At 41.5% G+C, this 22,686-nt stretch overlaps 1 protein-coding gene across 2 annotated transcripts in view; it reads left to right on the forward strand.

Moving 5' to 3' along the window:
* Positions 1 to 2,166: 2,166 nt before the first annotated feature.
* The window catches only part of TENM2 (teneurin transmembrane protein 2), a 1,017,264-nt gene continuing 996,744 nt past the window's right edge, over positions 2,167 to 22,686 (forward strand). For both annotated transcript variants that reach the window (XM_007171390.3, XM_007171391.3), the window contains exon 1: positions 2,167 to 2,392. In XM_007171390.3, the coding sequence (XP_007171452.2) occupies positions 2,167 to 2,392 (226 nt within the window). The remainder of the gene's footprint in view (positions 2,393 to 22,686) is intronic.

Raw genomic sequence — 22,686 nt, forward strand, 5'->3', positions numbered from 1 at the left:
TGTTGTTCAGGTATTGATATCTATCATTAGAAGTTTGAGTTTCAGGGATTCATATGATCATCTCTACCCTCTGCCTTATGCAAATTTGCAACTACGTAGCTAAGACAAAAAATTGTTTTTAATCATTCAGAGGAGAAAAAAAAAAAAACACTTCTTATAGAGCCCCTACCATGTGTGTTAGGCAGCATACTGAGAGCTTTACCACAGTATCTATTTTAATTTTTATAAACACTCTATGCGATAAATACTGTTATTTTCCATTTTCACTGTTTGAGAAACTGAGTTTGAAGGCCAGGAGTAATTTTACAAGGGCTCTGGCTTGTCAGTGGCCATGATGGAATTGGCATCCAACAAGACTCCAATAGCCATGCTCTTAACCAGCCTGTAATATGGATTCTAAAATGTTGAGATCACACATTGGGAATTAAGGGAGAGGTTTTTGGACATCTGGAAATTGCATAATGTTAAGACACTTGAATTCACTCTGCAGCAGCAAAAAACTTCCACGCTGACATTGACTGTGTCCTCTGGGGTCTTGACTGGTGACTCTCAAAGATGCTTCTCAGCTTCCTAAGTCAGGAACTGTAGGCTCCAAGAAACTGAGAATTAAACTTTTTATAAGTGACTGTGGCAACAGCACAACTGTGCTTGTTGTTTACAACAGGTATACCCTCTTTTTCATTGCCAATTGTCAAACAAAGGTGTTCACAATTACAGGCAGTTTGATACTCTATACTAGGGAGGGTTCATGAGATCCAGAAGGACCTCTTGGTATGAAAGGACAAGGAAGGGATAACTTGGCTTCCACGGTCTTGGGGCAGATGCCATCCACATTGCTGTGCATCCAAGCTAGTCCTTTGGTGTACATAGGCATCCCACTACAGCGTGGTAAATAACCAAAGAAGAGCAGAGGGGTTCCAAACTACAGATCTGCTCCCCAAGTATTTCCTGACATATTGAGGAGGCAGTGAGCAACGGTAGCCTAGAGAAAAATCATTACACTGGCTCCGGGTTGTGTTTGCCTTTTTAATGAAAATTTGTATTTTCCTCTTCTGTCTAGGCCCTGCCCTATGGTCCAGGCTATTTTGCATGGCCAGTGAAATCAATAAGAGCCTATCATTTGGAACTTAGTGGCATCTAAGTGTTTTGGTCTTATTTGCTAGGCAGAAGGCTAGTGTTTTCTGAATGATGTTTGTGTATATTTCCAGGCCCAGGGTGTTAAGCAGCAGGCTGTGGGGCTCCCTGGTTGCCAGATCATATGTTAGAAAGGCTTCTTTCCATCAGCTTACCTGCTGTGTTCAGTGCTCTTCCCCGTTTTTCTTTTCCACAGTGGATATCGCAGCCATGGAAAGGACAGTATGGGTAGGCTTAGGTTGATGGTCACGGGGTTGTGCGAGTTAGACCTCTGTGAGCAAGATGATGTCCTGTAGGTAGGTGACTAGGGGAAAGAAGAGACCAGGTGTGTCCAAGATACAGATTTGCAAAGAAGAGAAAATGGATGAGGAGTTTCCTGAAGGCTCATTAAAGAAATCAGAGGAAGATTGCATGTCAAGAATGCCTTATATTATTATTCTCCAGACGCAGCTAGGCAAATTTTATGTTAGTCGAATGTGAACTGGTACCATTACAAAGTATCACCAGCATATATTTACGCCTCATACGCCTTTCTTTTATTTTTATTTATTTAATTTTGGTATTTGTTTTTCCCCAGTCCTTTGGTAGCAAAAACAGAGTGTAATTAAAGCGGGATAAAATCAGTTTTGCTTTGAACCACTTTGTAGTAAGATCTTGCATTAGAGTGACAGACTTATCGTGCCATCTTCGCACATATAGAAAATCAAAAGACGAGTTATTTTGCTATTACTTTTTTCCCCAAATCTATTCAATTAAAAAGCAAGAGAATTAATTTACTGTGTCGAGTTCTTCTATTAAGGCTGATTGTTTAAGTATACATTAAGCGTTTGCAGAAGAAATGGTGCAGCGCTGACCAAATTTGCCTTCTTGTGTTTTCATCTGAGTCAGAGCGTGAGTCAGAACTGAAAGCAGCATTTCTTAGGATCATAATCTGGGTTTTTCTCCTGTGATGTTTTTAGGTGGCCAAGTGACAAGTGCCCAAACTCAGGCCTGACTTTTCGGAAAGCATCGGTCTTCTGCCGGACCTGGATAATGGATGTCAAGGATCGGCGACACCGCTCTCTGACCAGGGGGCGGTGTGGCAAAGAGTGTCGCTACACAAGTTCTTCCCTAGACAGTGAAGACTGTCGCGTGCCCACGCAGAAGTCCTACAGCTCCAGCGAGACTCTGAAGGCCTATGACCACGATAGCAGGATGCACTATGGAAACCGAGTCACAGACCTCGTTCACCGGGAGTCAGATGAGTTCCCAAGACAAGGTATGTAGAGCTGACCGCACTGATGGTCCGAGCTGTCTTACATGCTTGCACTGTTGCACGTCGATGACAGAGGTTGGTAGAAATGGGGAGCAAAGCAGGCCGGCATCAACTCCCCATTAAAGTTTAGTTTAAGAGAACAATCTTCTTATTAACCCATATCAAACTCCTGTGGGGGTTATACAAGGGCCTCTTTTGTTCTAGACACTCAATTCTTTGACAATTTGGTAGTTGCTTTTGGAGACCTACCACGGTAGGTTTTGACAGATGTGACAGACAGCAGACCCTTGGCCCCATGAGGGGTATTCCTGAAACCATCACAGATTCTGATCTTGAGGAACACGGAATTATCTGTGATTTTTAAACTATTCTCCTTGAAACCAACACACAAGCCTCCCAAAGTTCAAATTTCTCCTGCTTCTCACTCTGGGCTTCTTGGTTATATTCTCTTTGAACAAATGCTATAATGATAAAAACATATTTGAATCTCCCCCCCCCCCCCGCCGATATAATAATGCTTAATTTCTCTCTTCCCCCCCAAAAAAACATGTGATGTTAATTCTGAGTTACACATTTTTTTGTTTGTTTTGGAGCACAGGTGAATTCCAATTTCAATTACACTGATATAATTCCCCTGTACTTTCACACAAACTTAATTTTCATATAGTATTTTGCTTGCTTTGGGGAAGAGAATGTTGGCATTCTCTTCCTAGTCACTGGCCGTGGAGAATTTTGTTATCACTTGTCATGAGTGGCTATAAATGTATGGACACGTAGACTCAAGCACAAACAGTCCTGAGGAGCAGTGTGTCTAAGTTGACTCACGGGCTCCACATCTTGTGCTTTGTGTACCAGCCTTGCCGTGTATGTGATTTACATAAAGGCTTAGCAAAACTACAAGTGTATGCACGGAAATACAGTGAGTGCACCAGGAAGGGTCGCTCTGCCTGTGCCAAGGGTCAACGCCCTGCCTGCTGGGTTACTGCATCATGTGTTTATTAACACTGATTCTGTAGTTCTTGTTCTATGTCCCTGTCAGTAAATGTTGCGACTAACTTAATTCCTCATGAGATACCTTAGCTTGCGTCTTAGTCCTTTCAGGCTGTTGTAACAAAATACCGTGAACCAGTGGATTATAAACAACAAATTTATTTTGCACAGTTCTGGAAGCAGGGAGGTCCAAGGTCAAGGCACTGGCAGATTTGGGGTCTGGTGAGAGGTCTTTCCCTGGCCCACAGAGAGCCATCTTTCCCTGTATCCTCATATAGCTGAAGAGGGCAAGAGAGCTCTCTGGGGCCTCTTTTATAAGGGCACTGAACCCATTCATGAGGGCTCCACCCTTGTAACTTATTTACCTCCCAAAAGTCCCACCTCCAAATACCATTGTGGTTTTCGTTTCATGTAAAAAATTTTGGAGGGTCACAAACATTTAGTCTATAGCAGCTTGGAATTCCATTCCTGGTTTCTTAGCTTCCTTAAGTTACTTTACTTATCTTTTATTTCTTAGAAAACACTACTTATATGTAATATATATGTATATATCCTATAATCCAGTGGTTGTTCTAAAAATAACACGTTCTCAAATTCTCCTTGTTTAGCCTAGCTTCAGCTTTTATATTTAGTAGAATATTCAACAAAATCAGTGGAGAAGCAGTTAAAATTGTTTTTCCACCGCCATTGTAGACCTTTGCAGAATACACTTTTTATTTAATCTTCAGTCTTATTTTCTGAGTTGCCTTCATGTAAATGAAACACTTTGCAAACAGGGGGAGGGTTCCTTGAAAATTGCTCTGTATCAAATGTCTTTGATCTGTGAGTAACGTCAACAAGTGTTTTACTTTGTTAAATTCTCACCTGACCCCAAAGTGCATGTAGTGGGAATTGGAAAAAAAAAAAAAAAAAAATGAGGAATCACAGCTTAATTAAGGTAGGGCTTAAATATCCACTATGAAAAATGAGGACACCTACCTGTTATTTCCAAGAGCATCTCTAATACAAGACTCAAATATTTTGAAAGGTGATGCACGTTCAACACGATTGAAAGCCTTTCATTTTCTGCTGTATTTTTGGTTTTATTTACGATATTACTGCATACATTTTTGTTTCTTGTGATTCTGGGTTGAAATGTGGACTCTCCTTCCTAAGTCTCATTAAAGGTTCATCCTGGCTTCTGGATCATTGTGCACTGAGCTGTAGATCCCAGATTATTGTTGAAATGTGGATTTGCCTGTCACCTTTTCCCTTATTAATATTTACATAAAATGAAACCAAGTGCTTGGGATTTTATTTTCATATATACCTTTATTCTTCCTGTTTAATCTTGTTCCTCTCCATTGATAATAATGGAAGTCGCTTGGCCATATCATACTGCTGGCTTTGCAATTAACAATTCACACATGCCTTGTGTTGTTATTGAGCCCATATTTGTTTGTGTAATGTGTTTGCATGAATTAAAAACTGTGCAGGCCAAAAGTAGAAATGAAAAGGCATTGGCTGTATTTGCATATGCAAGTGCAATTCCTTCTGAAGACATCTATGAATTTATGCATGAAAATGTAGTCAGTCTGAGTGGATCTACTTTGATGGGTTCTAAAATTGAACTCTGCAGGAAGTAAATAAGCACATATTTAAGGAGAGGAGGAACAGGAGATGCAATCTGGCAAGCAGCACTTTTAAAGTGAAACCTAGCCACTCCAGAGAGGGTTAAAACAAATTTTACACTCAGTAATAACAATAATTTTTTAAAATGTCATGCATTTCCCATTTTATTTTCTTATTCATGAAATCAAAGAGGCGGATCACCTCAGCACTTATTAGCCTAGAGGTACATTAGCAAGGATCAGAGCAGGATCATCTCCTACGGTATTCTTATTTAAAACCCAAGACACTGATCATAAAACAAACGCGCTTCTCACATACAAGCAAGTTTGGCAAACGCAGTTGGATGACTCTCCAGATGCTCAGAGGGGAAAAAACTTGCCAGCTAGCAGAAGTGATCTGGGGCCAGGGTCAGACCTTGTCCTGTTTCCCCAGCTGGCTGGCAGCAAATATCAAATGTGAGAACCTGCCAAGTCCCAGCAGGAGAGATGGGCCACATGTTCCCCTGACAAGCTTATGGAAACTCCTGTCAAAGTAAAACTTCTTTGCTTGCTTTCAACACAGAATCCTCCTCTGCCTCCTTCTGTTGTGGGTCTCTTCTCCTACGAAGAGACAATGCAAATTACCTGTCTGGCCTCTTTATGCTGGATCCTCCTGGTGTGAAGGGAGAAAGTTACTGACCTTAGGTCTATGGCCGCTGGAGTCATTAGTAATTAGTAAATGACTAATCCTGCACTAAATAGCATCCGAGTGGTCTGAAAGTTAACGCGCCTGACAAAAGTGACCAGTGGTCTGATCCCTGGGCAGACCCAGTCCCAGCCTAATCTGTGAAATAGATGCCACTTTGAATAATGTAGGTCAGCCAAGTTCCCAGGCAGGTTGTAGCAGCTTGTTCTTTTGGACCCTGAAGTTAGGGTGTAGAACAGTGTGATATACAAGACATCCTCCCGTGGCTTAGGAGCCTAAAGGTAGATTTGAACTCTGCTTTTGCATATTTATGTACCTGTGACTCTGGTCTACTTCTGTGCTTCACCAGGATTACTATACCGTCTTCAGATGTATTAAACAACAACAATCATAATAACAAAAGAGTAATGGCTAACAATTATGGAGACTTTCTTCATGTCAGGTGCCTGTCTAAGCATTTTACTTGTAGTAATTCAGTTAATGTTCACAGCAATGTTGTACGGTAGGTACTATTATTAATCCCTTTTTTTATGGATTAGGAAACCTAGGCATGGGGAGATTAAATACGTCATCCAAGGTCACAAACATAGGAAGAACTGGAGACAGGTTTCACATCCAGGGAGCTGGATTCAAGAGCTGTGTTTTAAACCATTATGTTTGAGCACTTCTCAAATAAATAAGTAAACCAATGAAAACAAGCCATTCAGCTTCAGTCAAAGGCTATGAAATTCAATGTAGAAACCTTTTAGGTATCAACACCTGTAAGCCTTTCTCCATATAGGAAGTATAATCCCTAACGTTGATGGAACATAGAATGAGCACCACCAGCCTCAATGCTGATCTAGATTCCTGTTCTCGCCTGTTCCCCTCCATGTGCACAACTATCCCAAACTCCCCGGAAGCCTACCTTCCTACAATGCTTCTCCACCACCCACCCCTGTAGGAGAAAGTTCCCAGTGTCAGTATGTGTGCCAGGCTGGGAGCACTGATTCTCTTCCCTCCCCTAGGGCATCGCTTTTTGCACCACCTCTCATCCCGGAACACTAACCAAGAAAGGGGTCACTCTCTAAATGCTGTTGCTTAGGTAAGCAGAACGGACTGGTTTCTGGGCTGTAGCCAAGGCTCAGTGGGCCAGAGAGTTCCGCCAGGCTGCTCATCCCTCAAACAGCCCTGCTTTCCGGTTAGTAGTGCAAGTCTCTTGAGAGGGGGCCAAGGTTGAATTCTTTCTCTGTACCTCAGGCTGTCTGTTTGGGTCAAGGTTGAAGAAAGAACTGGAGGAAGACTGGATTTTTGAAAGGATGCTTGCATCTCTTCTCTCCATCAGATCTAGCACAGAAACAACTTTCACTAACCCCTTGATACCCTTTAAAAATACATCAACACACACACGTACACATTTGAGGCTAGGTTTGATTTTGGCATTTCATAAACTAATTTTCACTCTTGTGATCTTTAAAATAATTTGGGCAATATGTTTTTGCACTGTGTAATTTGGCATAGCGTAAATTAAACATGTGCTAATGAGCTGAAAACTCATGAACTACCAGTAAACTCAAGTGTTACCTGTATTGATTCAATTAATGTATGTTATAATTGTTGAAGTACATTGGAAACCTGTGAGCATTTCTGTTTATACCATTGTGTTAAAATAGTTATTTTTCCACTGTACCCAAAGCAACAGTTAGGTTCTGTTTTGAAAACCCCAGCCTTTTAATTTATCTGCCACGATAAACCATTACATTTTAGGGAAGTTCAGGAGTTTGGTTGGTCAGTATTTGGAAGGCTGACCAGTACCTGGAGAAGATTGCTTTCCATTTATTCTTCTACCCCTAGGCAAGACTTCTTTTCATACCTCAACTGAGAACAGTGTTTTACTTCTTAGTCTTTGGTTGTGTTGTTGCTTTAAAAAAGAAACCTTTAGAAAAAGAAGGACTCTACAACATTTCAGTGTAAGATGATCTTTTATCTTCTTGCTGGCTAACTTGAATGCTTGTTGCTTCATCTGAAAGGCATATGGGAGAGCAGTTAACAGTACAGACCCAGAGTTAAACTGTGTCTATATCCCGGTATTGCTGTGTTTGATCAGCATGACCTTGATCACATTCTAGAACACAGACTAGACTAAGTCTTATTTTCTGTTCTTGTAAATGTTTCCACCAATATGATTATTGGGATCCTTTCTTACGATTATGCATTTATGCTATGGATGTTGTCTTTCTTTTAATAAAGTGCTGAATACATGCTAGCAGTTATGATTACCACTGTTTTAATACTCTTGTCAGCAAGAGTGGTGATCATCTTCCCTCCAACCCTTACAATATTGTGTGTGACAGAAATCTCCCTTCTTCCCACGCCCACACCTTCGATTTGTTTCCTGTGACTTGAAAAACTTCTGACATCTTCAAAGCCAGAATTTCTCTTCCAGTTGTTGATAGCGTGTCTTTGACTCCCTGCACACCATACCTTTTGCTCCCAAAGATGAACATAACTCACAGATTATTTCCCTATTTTTAGAAACGAATGAAAAATACCATGTAGCAACTGTCAGCTGATGCCAACACACTGTAAGAGTTGCTAGTCTGACAGTTTTACAAGTTAAAAAAAAAAAAAAAAAAGATTGGAAAAACGCTCTAAGGTAGTGTCACTGGATACAATTTTTTTTAAAGATGTTTGTTTTATAGCATATAAATGGCATGTAAATCTTAGGAATGGGTTTAAATTACAAGAAGATTTTATGCATATAAACTCTGGATGAAAATTAATTCATTCTCATCACTCTACATGTAATAATTTGGAGTCCTTTTCACTTAGAGAGTTGAGCTTATCTGGATTTTCATTGTTGTATTCACTGCCCTTCTAGGATTACAGTCTTCATGTTTCCCAGTTGTTCTTCTTTGAGTAATTATCTACTGTCAGTTTTGCATTCAACTTTGGATCTAACTTTCTTTGAACTGCCTTCCTTTTTCTGTCCTTTTTCCGTGGTAATTCTCCATCTCACCTGAGACCGTCCCTCTTTCTTCTCCATAGCACTTCCTTTAGAACAGTCTTGTTCGTACAATGCCAGTGTTCACTGCTTCTGTTTTTCAAGACTCTCTGAGTTACAAGTAAAAGTGGGATAATATCTCAACTGAAATTATCTTACGAAAAAATCTGATGCTTTGTCTTATGTCGTTGGAGAATCTAGCAATACATCTGGCCTCACGCTTAAGTCTTTTTTCTCCTTCTCTTTACTTGGCTTTACTTTGGAGAGAGATCTGTTGGAAGTTGTCTGTTGATAACCCCACTCTCATATCTCTTCCCTGGGTAGCATCATTGGAAACAGCCTTCTGCAGTCATCAGCAGAACATTCCTAAGGAAGATTCAGATGGGCCTGGCATGGGACACATGCTCATTCCTCTGTCACTCTGACTTCAGTTGGCCATGTCTTGGGCTTAGGCTATACCTAGAGGTAGCTTATAGTGAGTACTTTCTAAGCCTGATGGAATAAATGCCATATAGGATATCAAAATAAATGTTCTGATATCAGACGTAGGTAAAGAATATTGACCGGCCTGATAATACATGCCTCCAATACCAGTGGCACACAAGTCTGAAACAAGTGCGGTCTTTCCAGGCTCCATGTCTGCTTTCCCAACTTCCCTTGGAATATTTTTCATAGAAAATCCAGTAGAAAACTTAATTTTCTTTTCCTCAAAATCTGTTTTCATTTTTTCCCCCAGTTTTGGGGAATGGTATCCTAACTCCTGCCTTTAAGGTAGAATCTTCTAAGACTCTGTCTTTTTTTTTTCCTGGCTTCTTTATATCGATGTTCACTACGTCATGACCATTATCTTTCTTAATTTATTTTATTTCCAAGTTTCTCATCCCATGGGAAGCTTCCAACATTTCAATATTGTCCCACTGCTTGACCATTTAAATTGCCTTTTTCCATCAGTCTTTCCCCTGGCATGCCTTTTTGTATCATGGATAGTCTTTGAGTTTCTAAAGCACTGCCTTATTTTTTTTTTTTTAATTAATTTCTTTTTGAATTTTAAAATTTTATTCTATTTATTTTTTTATACAGCAGGTTCTTATTAGTCATCCGTTTTATACACATCAGTGCATACATGTCAATCCCAATTGCCCAATTCATCCCACCACCACCCCCCCCCGCCACTTTCCCCCCTTGGTGTCCATGCGTTTGTTCTCTACATCTGAAGCGCTGCCTTATTTTTAAGGGGTACCCGTGAGGCAATCGTGTTAAGTTATGGGACACAACAGTGAATAAGGCAAACATGGTCACTAACCTCACAAAACTCAGCAATCCTAAAGAGGAAGGAAATAATAGACATAGAACTAGATGTGGTCTGATAAACAGCGCAAAAGGGAAAATACTGGATGGCTTTGGAGAGGTATCTAACCCAGAATTGTGCATCTGGGGTCTCAGAAATTGTGACATCCTTTCACACCCTTGAAGGATGAGGAAGAGCTGGGTGATCAAAGAGGCAAGAAAGAGCATTCGGGCAAAAGATAGAACATATGCAAAGATCTGGACGGGACAAAGATGAGTTGTTCCAAGGATTTAAGAGAAGTTCAGGTTAGCTGAGTGTGGTGTGGGGACAGATGAGATGGAGTGGGAGGGAGAAACTGGCTCCTGAAGGCATTTTGGAGAGACGATGCTTGCTTCAGTTGATGGAGTATGTTACAGGGAGACAAGATGGTCAGTGAGGTGGGGTAGGAGGCGGTGTTTTATTTACACAAGGGAGCCCAGTAGCCTGAACTGGGATCGTAGAGATGACTTGAGAAATGTTGTTGGGGAACAAAGACTGTTGACTTTTTAGGACCCTATAAAAGTGGAGGCAGGCATAATGTTCTGGATCTCTTGGGCATTGACTGTTCTCTTCTCCTGCAGAGAGAATACTGCCTTCCTGATGCCAAGATTACTTAAAGAGCCAGAGAAGGTCACTGCTTGTAAATAATCTCTTAAAGGGAAATGCCTAAGATTGTTAGTTCAAGTTCCCCTGGAATGGCAACACAAGCCAGAGTATAGAAATGTGGTATTATAAGAATCTGGATGTTTTTCTCACTCTTATTAGGCCTGCCTGTGCAAAGGCACCAGCAACAGAGTACCTCCTATGGATCTGCACCAGCAACAGAGTACCTCATATGGATCCAGGGCAAGGAAAATATAGGAAAAGGATTATGTTTCATCTACTGCCCTGCGTGACCACAGTACATTGCTCATTTTCTCTTATTGGCTAAATAAATCAGGAACTCATACCAGATGTGTGTGTGTGCCTGAGTGGGTATTTTATTCCTGCCAGTTGGTAACTTGACTAGCAAAGCAGAGGATGCTGAGAATATGAAATCAATACTTTTCTGGCAACTGATGGGGCAAGCAAGGTGAGGGAGGGAAGAAGAGTCAAGGACATTGCTGAAGTTTCTGGTTATGGCAACTGACTAAATGTTGCAGCTCATCACCGGGGCTTGAAGCAGAGGAGGGGCTGGTCTGTGGGTTAGGATAGGATTTGTAACTGCGGACCTTTCGAGCTTGATGTGCCCTTAGGCCATGCACGTGTAGGTGTCTAATAGGCAGTTAAATGTACGGCTCTGAAATTCTGCTGAGATGCTTGAGCTGGATAGAGATTTAGGAGTTGACAGCTAATAATTTTATGGGGCTTGGTGTGATCAGCCAGGGAAAAATGTACAAGGAGCATAGATAAAGGGGTTCATGTGAGAACACAGGTAATCAATGGACAGGAAGATCCTGTAGAGAGAGTAGAAAAAGACTTACTTTCCTTTCGATGCTCTACTTAGTCTAAATTTGACTTAGCATTCATTCCAGGTAAAAATAAATAAAACAGCACCTGTTTTATTTCCCACTCCACTACCAAGAGTTGGCTTCCTTTTCATCCCCTAAATCAGAGGTCACGAAGTCAAGGCGCACAGGCCACGCTTGGCCCCTGGGTGGCCTACAGGTTGCATTAGACGTTTAGAATGGCGTGCGCATAGCCAATCCATTCACGTTCCCGTTTGCTACAGGGGCCCCATCACTGCCTTTTATCTTAGCACCCGTCCTCCTCTGCAGTCACTTATGTTACATGCCAGGGCCCTCAAGGCTCTTGCCATTGCGAAAGAGCATGAACTTTCCTGTGTCCACTCCTTCCTTGTAGAGTATCTACCTGCCTATTCCAGATCCGTTCGTCCCACAAGGCTTAACCTCCGGATCACCTCTGTGGAGAGAGCTCAGCCCTCGGAATCCTGCTGGCCCTTCCTGACTGTTATTGTTGTCATTAGCTCTTTATGAGTGACTCAGCCTCCCCAGCATGTGGATGCTAGGACTCCTGTGAATAGGAGATAAACAGAGTGCTTTGCAGCTTTCTGTTCTGACTGGTGGAGGCTGCAACAAGAGAATTTATTTTTATCAGTGGCTTGTTTCCTGTTCTAATGAGAAGAATTTAAAGCTCCACGACTCAGAAAAGGAATCCACTTAGAAATCTGGGTTGTGTTTCTGTCCAGCAGGACAGTATCAAATCTCACATTGTGAAACGCCAACCTGCAAGAGTTTTCTGCAACACACTTGGACGCACATATATTGAGTTTCACTACCATTTGCTTTTTCGGAGTATTGGCGATCCAGTGATACCATTGGCTTTTCTAGACTGGTGCTACATACTGCAGTCCTGTCTCTGCAGGGACCTACTATGTCATACGTGTAGGGAGCCTTTGGTGCAATGCGATTGGTGACAGGATATAATTCCGACCAGAAGCTATAGAAAAACGGCACAGTGAGAGGTCGAGTAGTTGCCTGCGTCTGTCTCAGGATGCCTTACAGTCTGGGTCCAGGAGGGGTGCTGCCCCACCCATTGATGAATCATCATGCTGATATTATCAAAGGAGACATTACATTTTCAGTGTCATGTTTTAGGTTTTTAATTTAATTTTCAGCCCTGGCAATTCCAGAAGCATCCCTAGGGACATATGAAGAGGAGGGAGCTGGTGTCTATCCAACATGAATTCACGTTCATTCCTTGAGCACCTTAATCGGCACACGTATCTCACAAGACCTCTTTTTCTGCTGCAGCCAGACTCCATCGTAACACCAAGTTACTCAGTATTCCTCCTGCTTTCCTTTCCACTCAACCTCAAGTCAGATCCACTTTAGTAATAAATCTGTGCTGGGAGTCATCAGAACAAATACTAAGTGTGTGCAAAGATATTAAAAATAAGTGCAACGCAGACTTATTTAATAATGTCCAATAGCCTTTTATAATATTTGGAATATTTTACCAAAGTTACTATGAGAATTATATTTAACACATTTTCTCCAGGATAGAAAGATCTTTCTGGGAATGGAAAAAAAAAAAAAACCACACACACACACACACACACAGAAAACTCAGATGGGCTCTGTTATATTCTTGGCTGGACCTGTTATTCTTCTCCCTTTTCCAGATCTTTTTCTTTGGCCAGAACCACCAAATGTGAAGCTTCCCTTTGTTCACCCTGATTTCTGAATAGTAGGCATCGGGCAGTTGCTGTCCCAGTGGGATGCATTTTAGTTTAAAAATAGTTTGAACTGCCTCCTTTTCAATTCCCCCTCTTCCATGGCCACCTTGACTGTATAATAGGTGCCTCTCAGTCTCTCCTTGTACAGTTCAGGTCCACTCCACTTATGGGGAATTAAAGCACTCAATTTATTTGCAGCACTGTGAACCAAAATGTTGAATTTATTTAGAGAGTCATTCCAGTGGATTAAATTTGTTTCTATGGACCTATTTGCTGTAGCTGGAATATTGACAGAAGAGAGGAATATTACTTTAATATCCTTAAAAAAAAAAAAAAAAGATCCAGATCCAGTCAACTGCAGGATAAATATCCATAGCCCCCCAAAAGCCCTCTCAAAATGACTGCAAATTCAGGTGACCCCCATCAACTTTAAAAAGGTTCCCGTCCACCTGGCAACCTCGGGTTCCAATGTTCCTTAGTTCACAGTGGCAATTCAGTTAAAGCTCACACTCTTGACCCCCATTTATATTGGTTGCAAAAGCCCAGCCAGGAGATGACCCAGTTAACACTTTGTGCTTCACAAACCCAGAGCGTGAACAGCAGGGAGGCTACAGCAAAGTGCTGAGTTGTCCTAGCTGAGCAGTGAGGGGACAGCGAGTGGGGCCACCCCCTCACTTCATTTCTGTCTCTGGACCAGTGGCAACTCATCAGACTCTCCTGGGGAGTTTTGAAAAGTCCCCACGCCCAAACCGATTCAATCAGAACCTCTGGTGGGGGGAGTGGAGGAGGGGTGCAGAGTTGGATCTAGGCATGAGTATTTTTAAAACTGTACTTTTACATAAATGAAACATCTCAAAGGATTGAGTGCAACAGGACACAGACTACAGAATGTAACAATTTCTTTGGTAACTAATAGCATTTCAAGTTTACAGGGCTTTATGCTTAGCATAGTGACTTGAAATCTCACTTTTCATGCAGAAGCCCCTAATTCCAGTTTTAATAGCACCTCATAATTCATAGAGGGTTTTGGTTAATAAATGCCATGTAGCCTGGAGCACATTACATCATGTTTCCGAACCAAACCAATAATAAGCAACCATTTGACTCTGTATCAGTTATCATAGGTCCCTGGTTGCCAGGGTCCACCTATGTGTTGTGAGTCAGAAGAAGCAAAGGGACTGATTCTTCTAGAACTCCTGCTTCTCGTTGTACATTCTGTTAAACATTAAAAGTGAGGTTTAATTTGAGCACCTGGTTTGGAATGTAGCATGTAATCAATTAATTGTGTCAATTGATCCAACATCTTCAATGTCAAAGCAGTCATGACAAATTGAAACCTGTCCTCAGAAGAAAGACAGCCAGGTTACATGTATGGTGAAAGGTGAAGCCAGTGAGGAAGGATAATGTTAATATTGGGTTCCTACCTGCTTTTCAATGTGAATATTTATTGAGACTGAGAATAGTTCAAGTGAGGTTGAAAGTCTGACACTCACAGGGAAGGTAACATATCAAGGAACCAAGCAGGCTGGGTTTTCACCCGTGTGTCACGGTGGAGACTGTCCTGATTTGGATTATATATGTCCAGACTGTGCCTCTCAGCTCTGGCAATTTGGTGCCTTTGGGAATTCAGGTCTAGTGTTGTTAGATCTTCGGACTTTTCAAGAAAAGTGAGAAATCTGGATTTTATTTTCATAAAATTATCAGATTTTATTTTTTATTTTTTTGGTGGTTCACATTGCTTCTTTGTTTTAATTTTATCGGAGTATAGTTGACTTACAACTTTGTTAGTTTCAGGTGTACACCAAAGTGATTCAGTTATACATATACATATATTCATTCTTTTTCAGATCCTTTTCCCATATAGGTTATTACAAAATATTGAGTAGAGTTCCCTGTGCTATACAGTAGGTCCTTGTTGATCATCTATTTTATATATAGTAGTGTGTATATGTTAATCCCAAATGTTGCTGGAATGGCCACTCCTGGGGCAGTTTAAGTCGGCTCTGCACACATGCTGGCCTCATCTCCTGCCCCAGAATTTTCTGATGATAAAGTGCTGAATGCCGTTAAGGACGGGGACGGTGGAGTGTAAGAAGGCCCACTGTTGACAGCTGTGGGGCTCCCTTGACCAGTAGGTTCAGAAGCCAGTGGCTAGGAAGCTAAGGATAAATGCCCCTCTCCTTCATCCTGAGAAGCACAGCCTAAGCTTCCAGCTCCGCCATCACTAAACACCCACAGCAATGGCCAACTCTGTGACAGACTCTTGTATTGGTGCTCCCTCCTGCCCTGTTTTTCATCCTGTCCTTCACTCCTGTTCCTTTGAATCACTTCCCAAATCATATACTTGTTCGCAAGAATTTTTCTCAGCATCTGCTTTCAGGGCAAAGTTGGTTAAGGCCTTTGGCAGCTAAATCGTTCTAAGCATCGTCATGTAGGCCAAAAGAAGACTATCTATAGAAAAGATGTAGCTCCTGAAGCTGCCAGCGTAGGACTTCTTAGCTGGAAACGGTTGATTTAAAAAGAAGGCGTTGCGCTTGTGATAAAGATGTGGCTTGGTGCTTACTAAATTTTAGAAGGTTTGTGATTTGTTTTTTAGATTTTGTTTGCATAAGAAATGTACTTTTTTTTCCTGTTTCTTTGGTTGGTTGGTTTTTCAAAAACTTTTAATAAACTTTTAATTTTAGAATAGTTTTACATAACAGTTGTAAAAATGCAGAGTTGCCTGGTTGGTTGTTTTTTGTTCTTGTTGTTTGTAGTGCATTGAGATTTCTAACTACACGCCTAACAAACCTGATACTGCTCTTTCCCCTTAGAAGCTATTATATCAGATCTCAGAACGTGCAGAATAGCGAGCTTACCCTGCAAGTTCCTAGAGGACGAAGACAGTGCCTCATTCATCTTTCCATCCCCTTTAATACCAGCCAGAGTGCCGTGCACGGGGACATTTAATAAATATTTGTTAAAACGGGATTTCCATCACACATTAGAATCTGGAGGGATCACATCTGGTCCCCAAGCTCTGCCCCCAGCCCCCAGATCCCCTTTCCACCTCCCCCCAGGGCAGCTTTCCCACTGTGTTGTTTCGGTTTGGCCACGGTAGATTGGGAAAGAACATCGGAAGGCTCAGTTTTTTTTTTTACTCAGGGCTGGCTTTGCCAGACCACCCCCCCCCCCCCGCCCCCCTGCATTCTCAGGCATGATCAAGTGATCTTGGTGCCAAACCAAGCCAGAGCTGCCTCTTGGCCACCTCTGGTACCTGGAGAGCTTTCTAGGACGTGCCTGTGCCCTGCATGTCACGATGTGTTTTTAGCCAAACCCTGAGTGAAAGCCAACAAGTTTTGCTTCTTTTCTAGATCCTCTAAGCACACATCCTGCTTATTTACTGGGTGGCTAACAAAAACAACAATGATAACACATGCTATAATTTCAGCCTCGGTTCTCAGAACACCTTTACAAGGTCCTTTTATTAACCCTTTTCAGGAAGCACAAGCGACTTGATCGCAAAACCATAAAAGATAGAAAATTAATATCTGTGTGAACAACTTACTTTTGTTCAACCTTGGTTTACATCTCAGGAGAATGATTAGTCGAAGAAAGTTAAATTATGCACTAGCTTAATACTGTAAGCTACTTGCTTTCAGTCTTTAACAGAATTAGAAGAATTCAGCATTCTATGTAAGGGATTCAGCACGTTTTATAAAGGGACTGGGTCAGGAATGAAATGAACAGAAGCCACCTTCTTTCACAGAGTTTTGTCGTGTCTTGTTTTTTTTAATTATACTACTTTCTGGTTGAGTACTTATGAGGTGCCAGGAATTCTTTCATGCACCATACATGTGCCCATTCAGTATCTCCCCAATTTTAAAAATGAAAAAACAGGTACAGAGATCATAGATAATTAAAGCTAAGTAGACAGTGGGAATCCACTGGAGGATTTTCAGCTGGAGAGCAGTATAATATCATTTACCTTGTAGAGAAGTCCCTGGCTTCTCTGTGGGAAACAGGTCCTAAAGTAGTTAAGAGAGGCAGTAGGGAGAATAGGTAAAAGCCATCCAGGGTTGCTTAAGGGAGAGAACGTCCAGAGTCCTACATGGGGTTCAGGTGTGTCTGATGGAAGTTTGGAGTCTCTGAGTTCACTTCATACATGAAGGTAGTAAACTGACCCCTTGTACTAGATTTGCTAAGTTTCGGATATGAGCAATGGACATTTTGTAGAGCACAATGAAAGCACATTTCAATTAGATCTTGGCCCTTATCCATAGGTCTTACTTTCTGGATCAGAACAGTGGGTCCAACCCTTTTGTTCTCTATCTCAAACCAGGTGCCCTCCACTGGCCTCTACTCCCCTGCCCTCCACACACCATGAGTACTGAGTTCCTGCTCTTCAGTCACCCTTAGTGGACATTGATTCCTTGGCTTTTCAGAGCTGATTTAATTCTGGTATATCATAGTTGGTTTGTTGTTTTTTGTGTTTTCCTGAAGAGAGAAGAATCTTTTTTTTTTTTAAAGACCAGAAAATTCTCTGTCATACAAAAACATACCATCCCTGGTTGTATGGACTATCACAGCTTCTTGTTCACAGGTAACTTGCATAGAGAGATGCAGAAATACCAGCTAAGCCAAGTGTTGAGGAAACAAAACAAAGAAGTGGCTAAGAGCTCAGCTTGAAAATTTGCCATTTGCATGACTGACTTAGCCCCCAGGCCAACCAATTATTCTGAAAACTCTGTCTTTTTGGAATCTTCTGTCACCATCATCCATTTCCCCAAGTCTGTATCACCATAGTAATCTCCTTTTGTCTAAGACAGAGACAAAAGAGTTGTAACCATAATGTTAGTAGCTTAAATTTACTGAACAATTACTGTCTCATCATAATCTATGAGATTTGTACATGAAAATCATCACTCTTAAGGACTACCAAGGTTTAGAGGGTTTAGCTACCCTACTAAGGACAGGCCCCTTGTATGTAAGGAATGGAAGAGAACTAAACTTAAGCAATCTGATTTGAGTGGCTGCTGTTTGTAGGGGCTAGAAGATGTTTGTTGATTGACTGCATAACAACCATACTTCCCTCTACACTTGCTGGAGGGAAGAAATCAAATCCAAATGTTGAGATGGTCTGAACAGACAGGCTGCTGAGAAGCAGAGTATCATTACAGCTATTAAGACAATGCAGAGGGTTATTTTGGGGCTCAGATCTGCGCAGCCAGATGGAAATCATAGTTCAGGCTTCGTGTTGTCAGACAGCAGAGGCTTTGGGCCAAGGGGAAGGCACGGGTGAGTGATTTTTGACTGTTTATCTCTAATGTGTGTGGCCAGTGTCACTCCCATCTCTGATGGCTGTGATTTATTCTATTATACTGTCAGGATTAAAACACCTTAGCAGGAGAAAAATAAAGGGAGGGATACAAATGCTGTGTCACTGATATGACAGATGCTATTTCTCTGGAAAGCATGGACGATGAGGGCATGGAAGCTCTCAAAAGTGCCACGGCCAGAGAATATCAGAACCAGACAGACCCTTAGGGACCGTCTGTTTCAATCCACTCATTTGACAGATAAGGAAACTGAGACTCTGGGGCTTCTGTGGTGGCCAAGGTCACACAAGCCTCTAAGTTTAGAGCTGGACCCCTAGTTCCCACCTCCTAGTTCAGTGTTCATCCCGCTCTGTCATCAGCTGGTCAAGTTCATGGTTCCTTTCCCTAGATTCATTGAGTAGAGTTTTACGTTATACTTATGAGTTTTACATTCTACATGAAGTAAAGACTCTGTCTATATTTTAACAAGGTTAAAGAAAAGTAGGAAGCATGGGCTGGAAATTATTCCCTTTGCTCTGCAGTATGCATGCAAGTATTATCATTTTAACCCCAGAGCGGTGGTCCTTAGCTCTCCTCCTTGCTATCTTTTTTGGCTAGTGCCTTTCCATTCCACGAACCAGAGGAGACCCTTTGCACCTCCTCATTCCTGTTAAGCGATGGGCTGAGCCATTCTGTGCCTGCTGTAGCCGCCAGCTCCTTGCTGTGTTCTCACCCATCCTTACCTCACGGTCTTCATCTCCCGTCTCTCTCCCGCTGTTTCCTGTGTGAATAGAGAGGCTGGATCAGAGCAAGTCAGAGTTCCAACCTGCCAAGAAACCCCAGTGCCTGTCTCTCCACCTCCTGCCTCCCTCCTCACTTGTTCCTCTCCGCACAGATTTTCCAGCAACTCAGATACTCTGAGCTCCTTGAAATCAGTCAAAGGACCCAGAACTTGAAGCAGGAAGACGTGGCCCCATGCCTAAGGCCGACCTCGGGGAGCCACGTGATGCTGGGCGAGTCTTGGGTCTCTCTGGGGCGAAGTGTGTTCCTCTGCACAATTGGTGTCTTAGTCCCTACTCCGAAGTGTTATTTGGGGGGTAATCTTCATTAATGGTGAAATACTTTGTCAACAGTGTTCGTTACCACCAGATTGTTACTGTGAGTGAAAAGCCTAGTGACAAATGACTTTGCAAATGCTACAATTGTATATGCGAATCCCCGTAAGCCCGAATGCATTCTCCTGTTGACACAGACCTCCTGTGGGAAAATCTGTCCCAGCCCAGAAGGCTGAGCCCAGGAGCCCCCAAAACTGTTGGATCTTTCGGGTGTCAGAGAGTGCTGTGTTTTCCTCTAGCCTCACTGCCCACCAGCGCCGTTCTGTGTCCACCCATAAACAGGGCCAACTTCCCAACTCTGAACTCCGCTTATCACTTAGTGGAGAGGTAGCATTTCTTGTGGCCCAAATCTCACCAAGTCTCCCATGTAAATATACCATCAGGCTCTGCCTGTACTCTTCTCTACAAGATAATGCTGCCACGGCATGGGTTAAGACCACAGCGTTCAGCCATTTCCATTTCTCTAGGCATGGACGTGGACACCTACATGCAAAAGTAGCCCTTGAAAGACAAACCAAGGGAACCGATTGCAGAGGTGAGGGTGGCGGCAGGGAGGTGGGCATTCCTGCTCAGTCAGAGCTCAAACTCATCTAAAACGAAGCCACGTTTTAGCCACGTAGTAAATGTGACTTTAGAGTTGCCTAGAGTTCTAAACTATCTAATTTTGTAGGAGCTAAAATCCTTATCTGTAAGGGGGTGCTTTGAAATTTTAAAAATCACTTTTCTAAGAGAATGTTTCTGTTGCCCCTAATAATTTTCCTACTCTGTGTCCCTATGCTGAGGCAGGTAAGCTTGCCGTGGATGTAGTGCCGCAAAGAAAAACGGGAGGAACAAAGACCGCTGTTCTCCCTTCTCTCTGATCCCAGTGGGTTGGTACCAGAATAAAAGAAATCTTTTCCAAAGCTCAAACTGGGGATGGATCCCTCAGAAAAATGAATGTCTGTAAACAGCTTGAAAACCTCATCCACTGTTTGCTTTATCTTCACCCCCATTCAAACCTTAGGGCTGTGAAAAGGATTCGAAACCTCAAATCCAGGCTAGTTACTTTAAACCATAGGAGATCACTCAGTCAACAAACACTTAACCTATGGCTGGCTTTGTCCCTAGTTTTGTTTGGGAGCAGGGGATACAGACATGAAAAACGTATAGTCCACGCTCTCAGGAAATTCACAAGTCTGTGCCAGAGAGGTAAAAAGGGCTCTATAATGCTAATACCAGACAGAAATTACCCCGGCTGACAGAAGCACAGAGTATTGCAGGAGCAGAAGGGAAGGCTTCTTGGAGACGGTTGAGATTTTGCAATGCGAGTCAAGGTTGAGTTTGCTGAAGGTTTCCTGAGGTCCATTTAGGTTTGCTCTAGTGTGAACTAGATTAGTAAAATAGACAGAGAAAATAGCATCCCGATATTTAAATATATGATTACCCTTTCTTTATAAGTACTTAGCTGGAAGTGTCTTAGGATGAATACTAAAGCGCCTATCTGTGAATGTACACCATATTGGAAACAGATTTACTGTCCCAAAGTGTAATGCTTACTCAGCCATCTGATGAGATTTGAGCACTGAACAGTTTGAGAGGGATGCATAGAGCTGTTTTATTACAAGATGCTGTTATGAGTTATAGCAGCTTTCCTTATGCTATACGGCTGTCGCCAAACAAGTTACATGAATATAAGCAGTTTTATTTGCAATTTTTTGCTTACATTTTCTTAGCGTATTCCGATTATGGCTTCTCACAGCCCGACTCATGCTCCTGTGGCAGTTCCAGTATATTGCTTTATTCAGAGCCAAAAGGAGCCTTTAAAAATATTTGTAGAAAGTTCTCCTCTGAGTATGCAGTGTTTGTGTTTAATGGATGCTATCACCTGGCACTTGTTTAAAAAAAAGAAAAAGAAAAAGAAGACGTTTCACTCTTGAAAATATGTGTTTATTTTAGAGCAAACTTAATAAACACATTAATTAGCCTCTCATTTGATGCAGTTTTGGCGACCTCTGAGTAGGAGGTTTTGTGTTTTAGAAGAGAAAAATAAATAGCATTTGGAATTTCGTTTGATCAGGACTGAATCCGAAACAACTAAAATAAGAAAGAATTAATTTCACATGAGAGATGTACACCAGGCTTGGTTGTTACATACAAAGTATAGGCTGGGAAATTAGTGTTGTTGATTCCCCTTGAATGTGTGAAAGTAAATCAGAGAAATTGATGACGTTAATAAAAATGATAATAACAGTAAATTAGTTTATACTAAATGTAAATAATTGTTAAGCTGGCACCCGAATGAACCTTAGACAGCTAGGGACTTAGTTTCAATCCCATTTATTTTTATTTTATTAAGTATCGTTTTAATCAGATTAGTTGTTATTAATAATTACAATCAATATTTAGCATACAATGCTCAGAATTCAGCATCTTCCTTCATTTTGCTGTTTATTTTTGGAAAACAGTGTGTTCATTAGTGCTTGACTTAGCCCAGCGTTTGAGAGATCCCGGACATTTGCACAGGACTGCATAACCGAGCTGCAGTGACAAGGTGGGGAGGGCACAGGCTGCTGCATGGAGTTTTGCATAATCTGGGGACTCAGTCTTTAAGAATCTTTCAAATTACTAGCACTGGATTTTTGTTTTTCCTGTATGAAAGAAATTCACATCCATTGTAGAGAATTTGTAAATAAATATGTAGAGAAGAAAATTATAACAACCTATTATTTTACCTCCCAACAGTAATTGCTATGATCATTTTGGAATATTTATTTTCTAGCCTTTTAGCTGTTTATGTATTTGTGCAATGTGTTTGCAAACTTGGAATTATATGTACTATGTAGTACCCTACTCTTTTTATTTATTATGTCATGAATGTTTTCCTTTTCTTAAAATATTTTTCTGAAATAAGTTTTCCTTAACAGCTAGCTGTGTGGCATTGTCATATGGATATACCCACACCATGCTTTTCATTTAATCTTTTTCTTCCAGTGGAATTTTAGCGTTCATGCATTTTTTATTACAGTGCTTCAGTGAACATCATTCTACATAAATCTCTGTGCATGTCACTAATTTCCTCTGAAATACTTGTATTTTAAATTATGCTAATGTAGAAGGAAAAAAAGAACAAGTA

Source organism: Balaenoptera acutorostrata, chromosome 2 (assembly GCF_949987535.1).
Source record: "Balaenoptera acutorostrata chromosome 2, mBalAcu1.1, whole genome shotgun sequence".
Lineage (NCBI taxonomy): Eukaryota > Metazoa > Chordata > Mammalia > Artiodactyla > Balaenopteridae > Balaenoptera > Balaenoptera acutorostrata.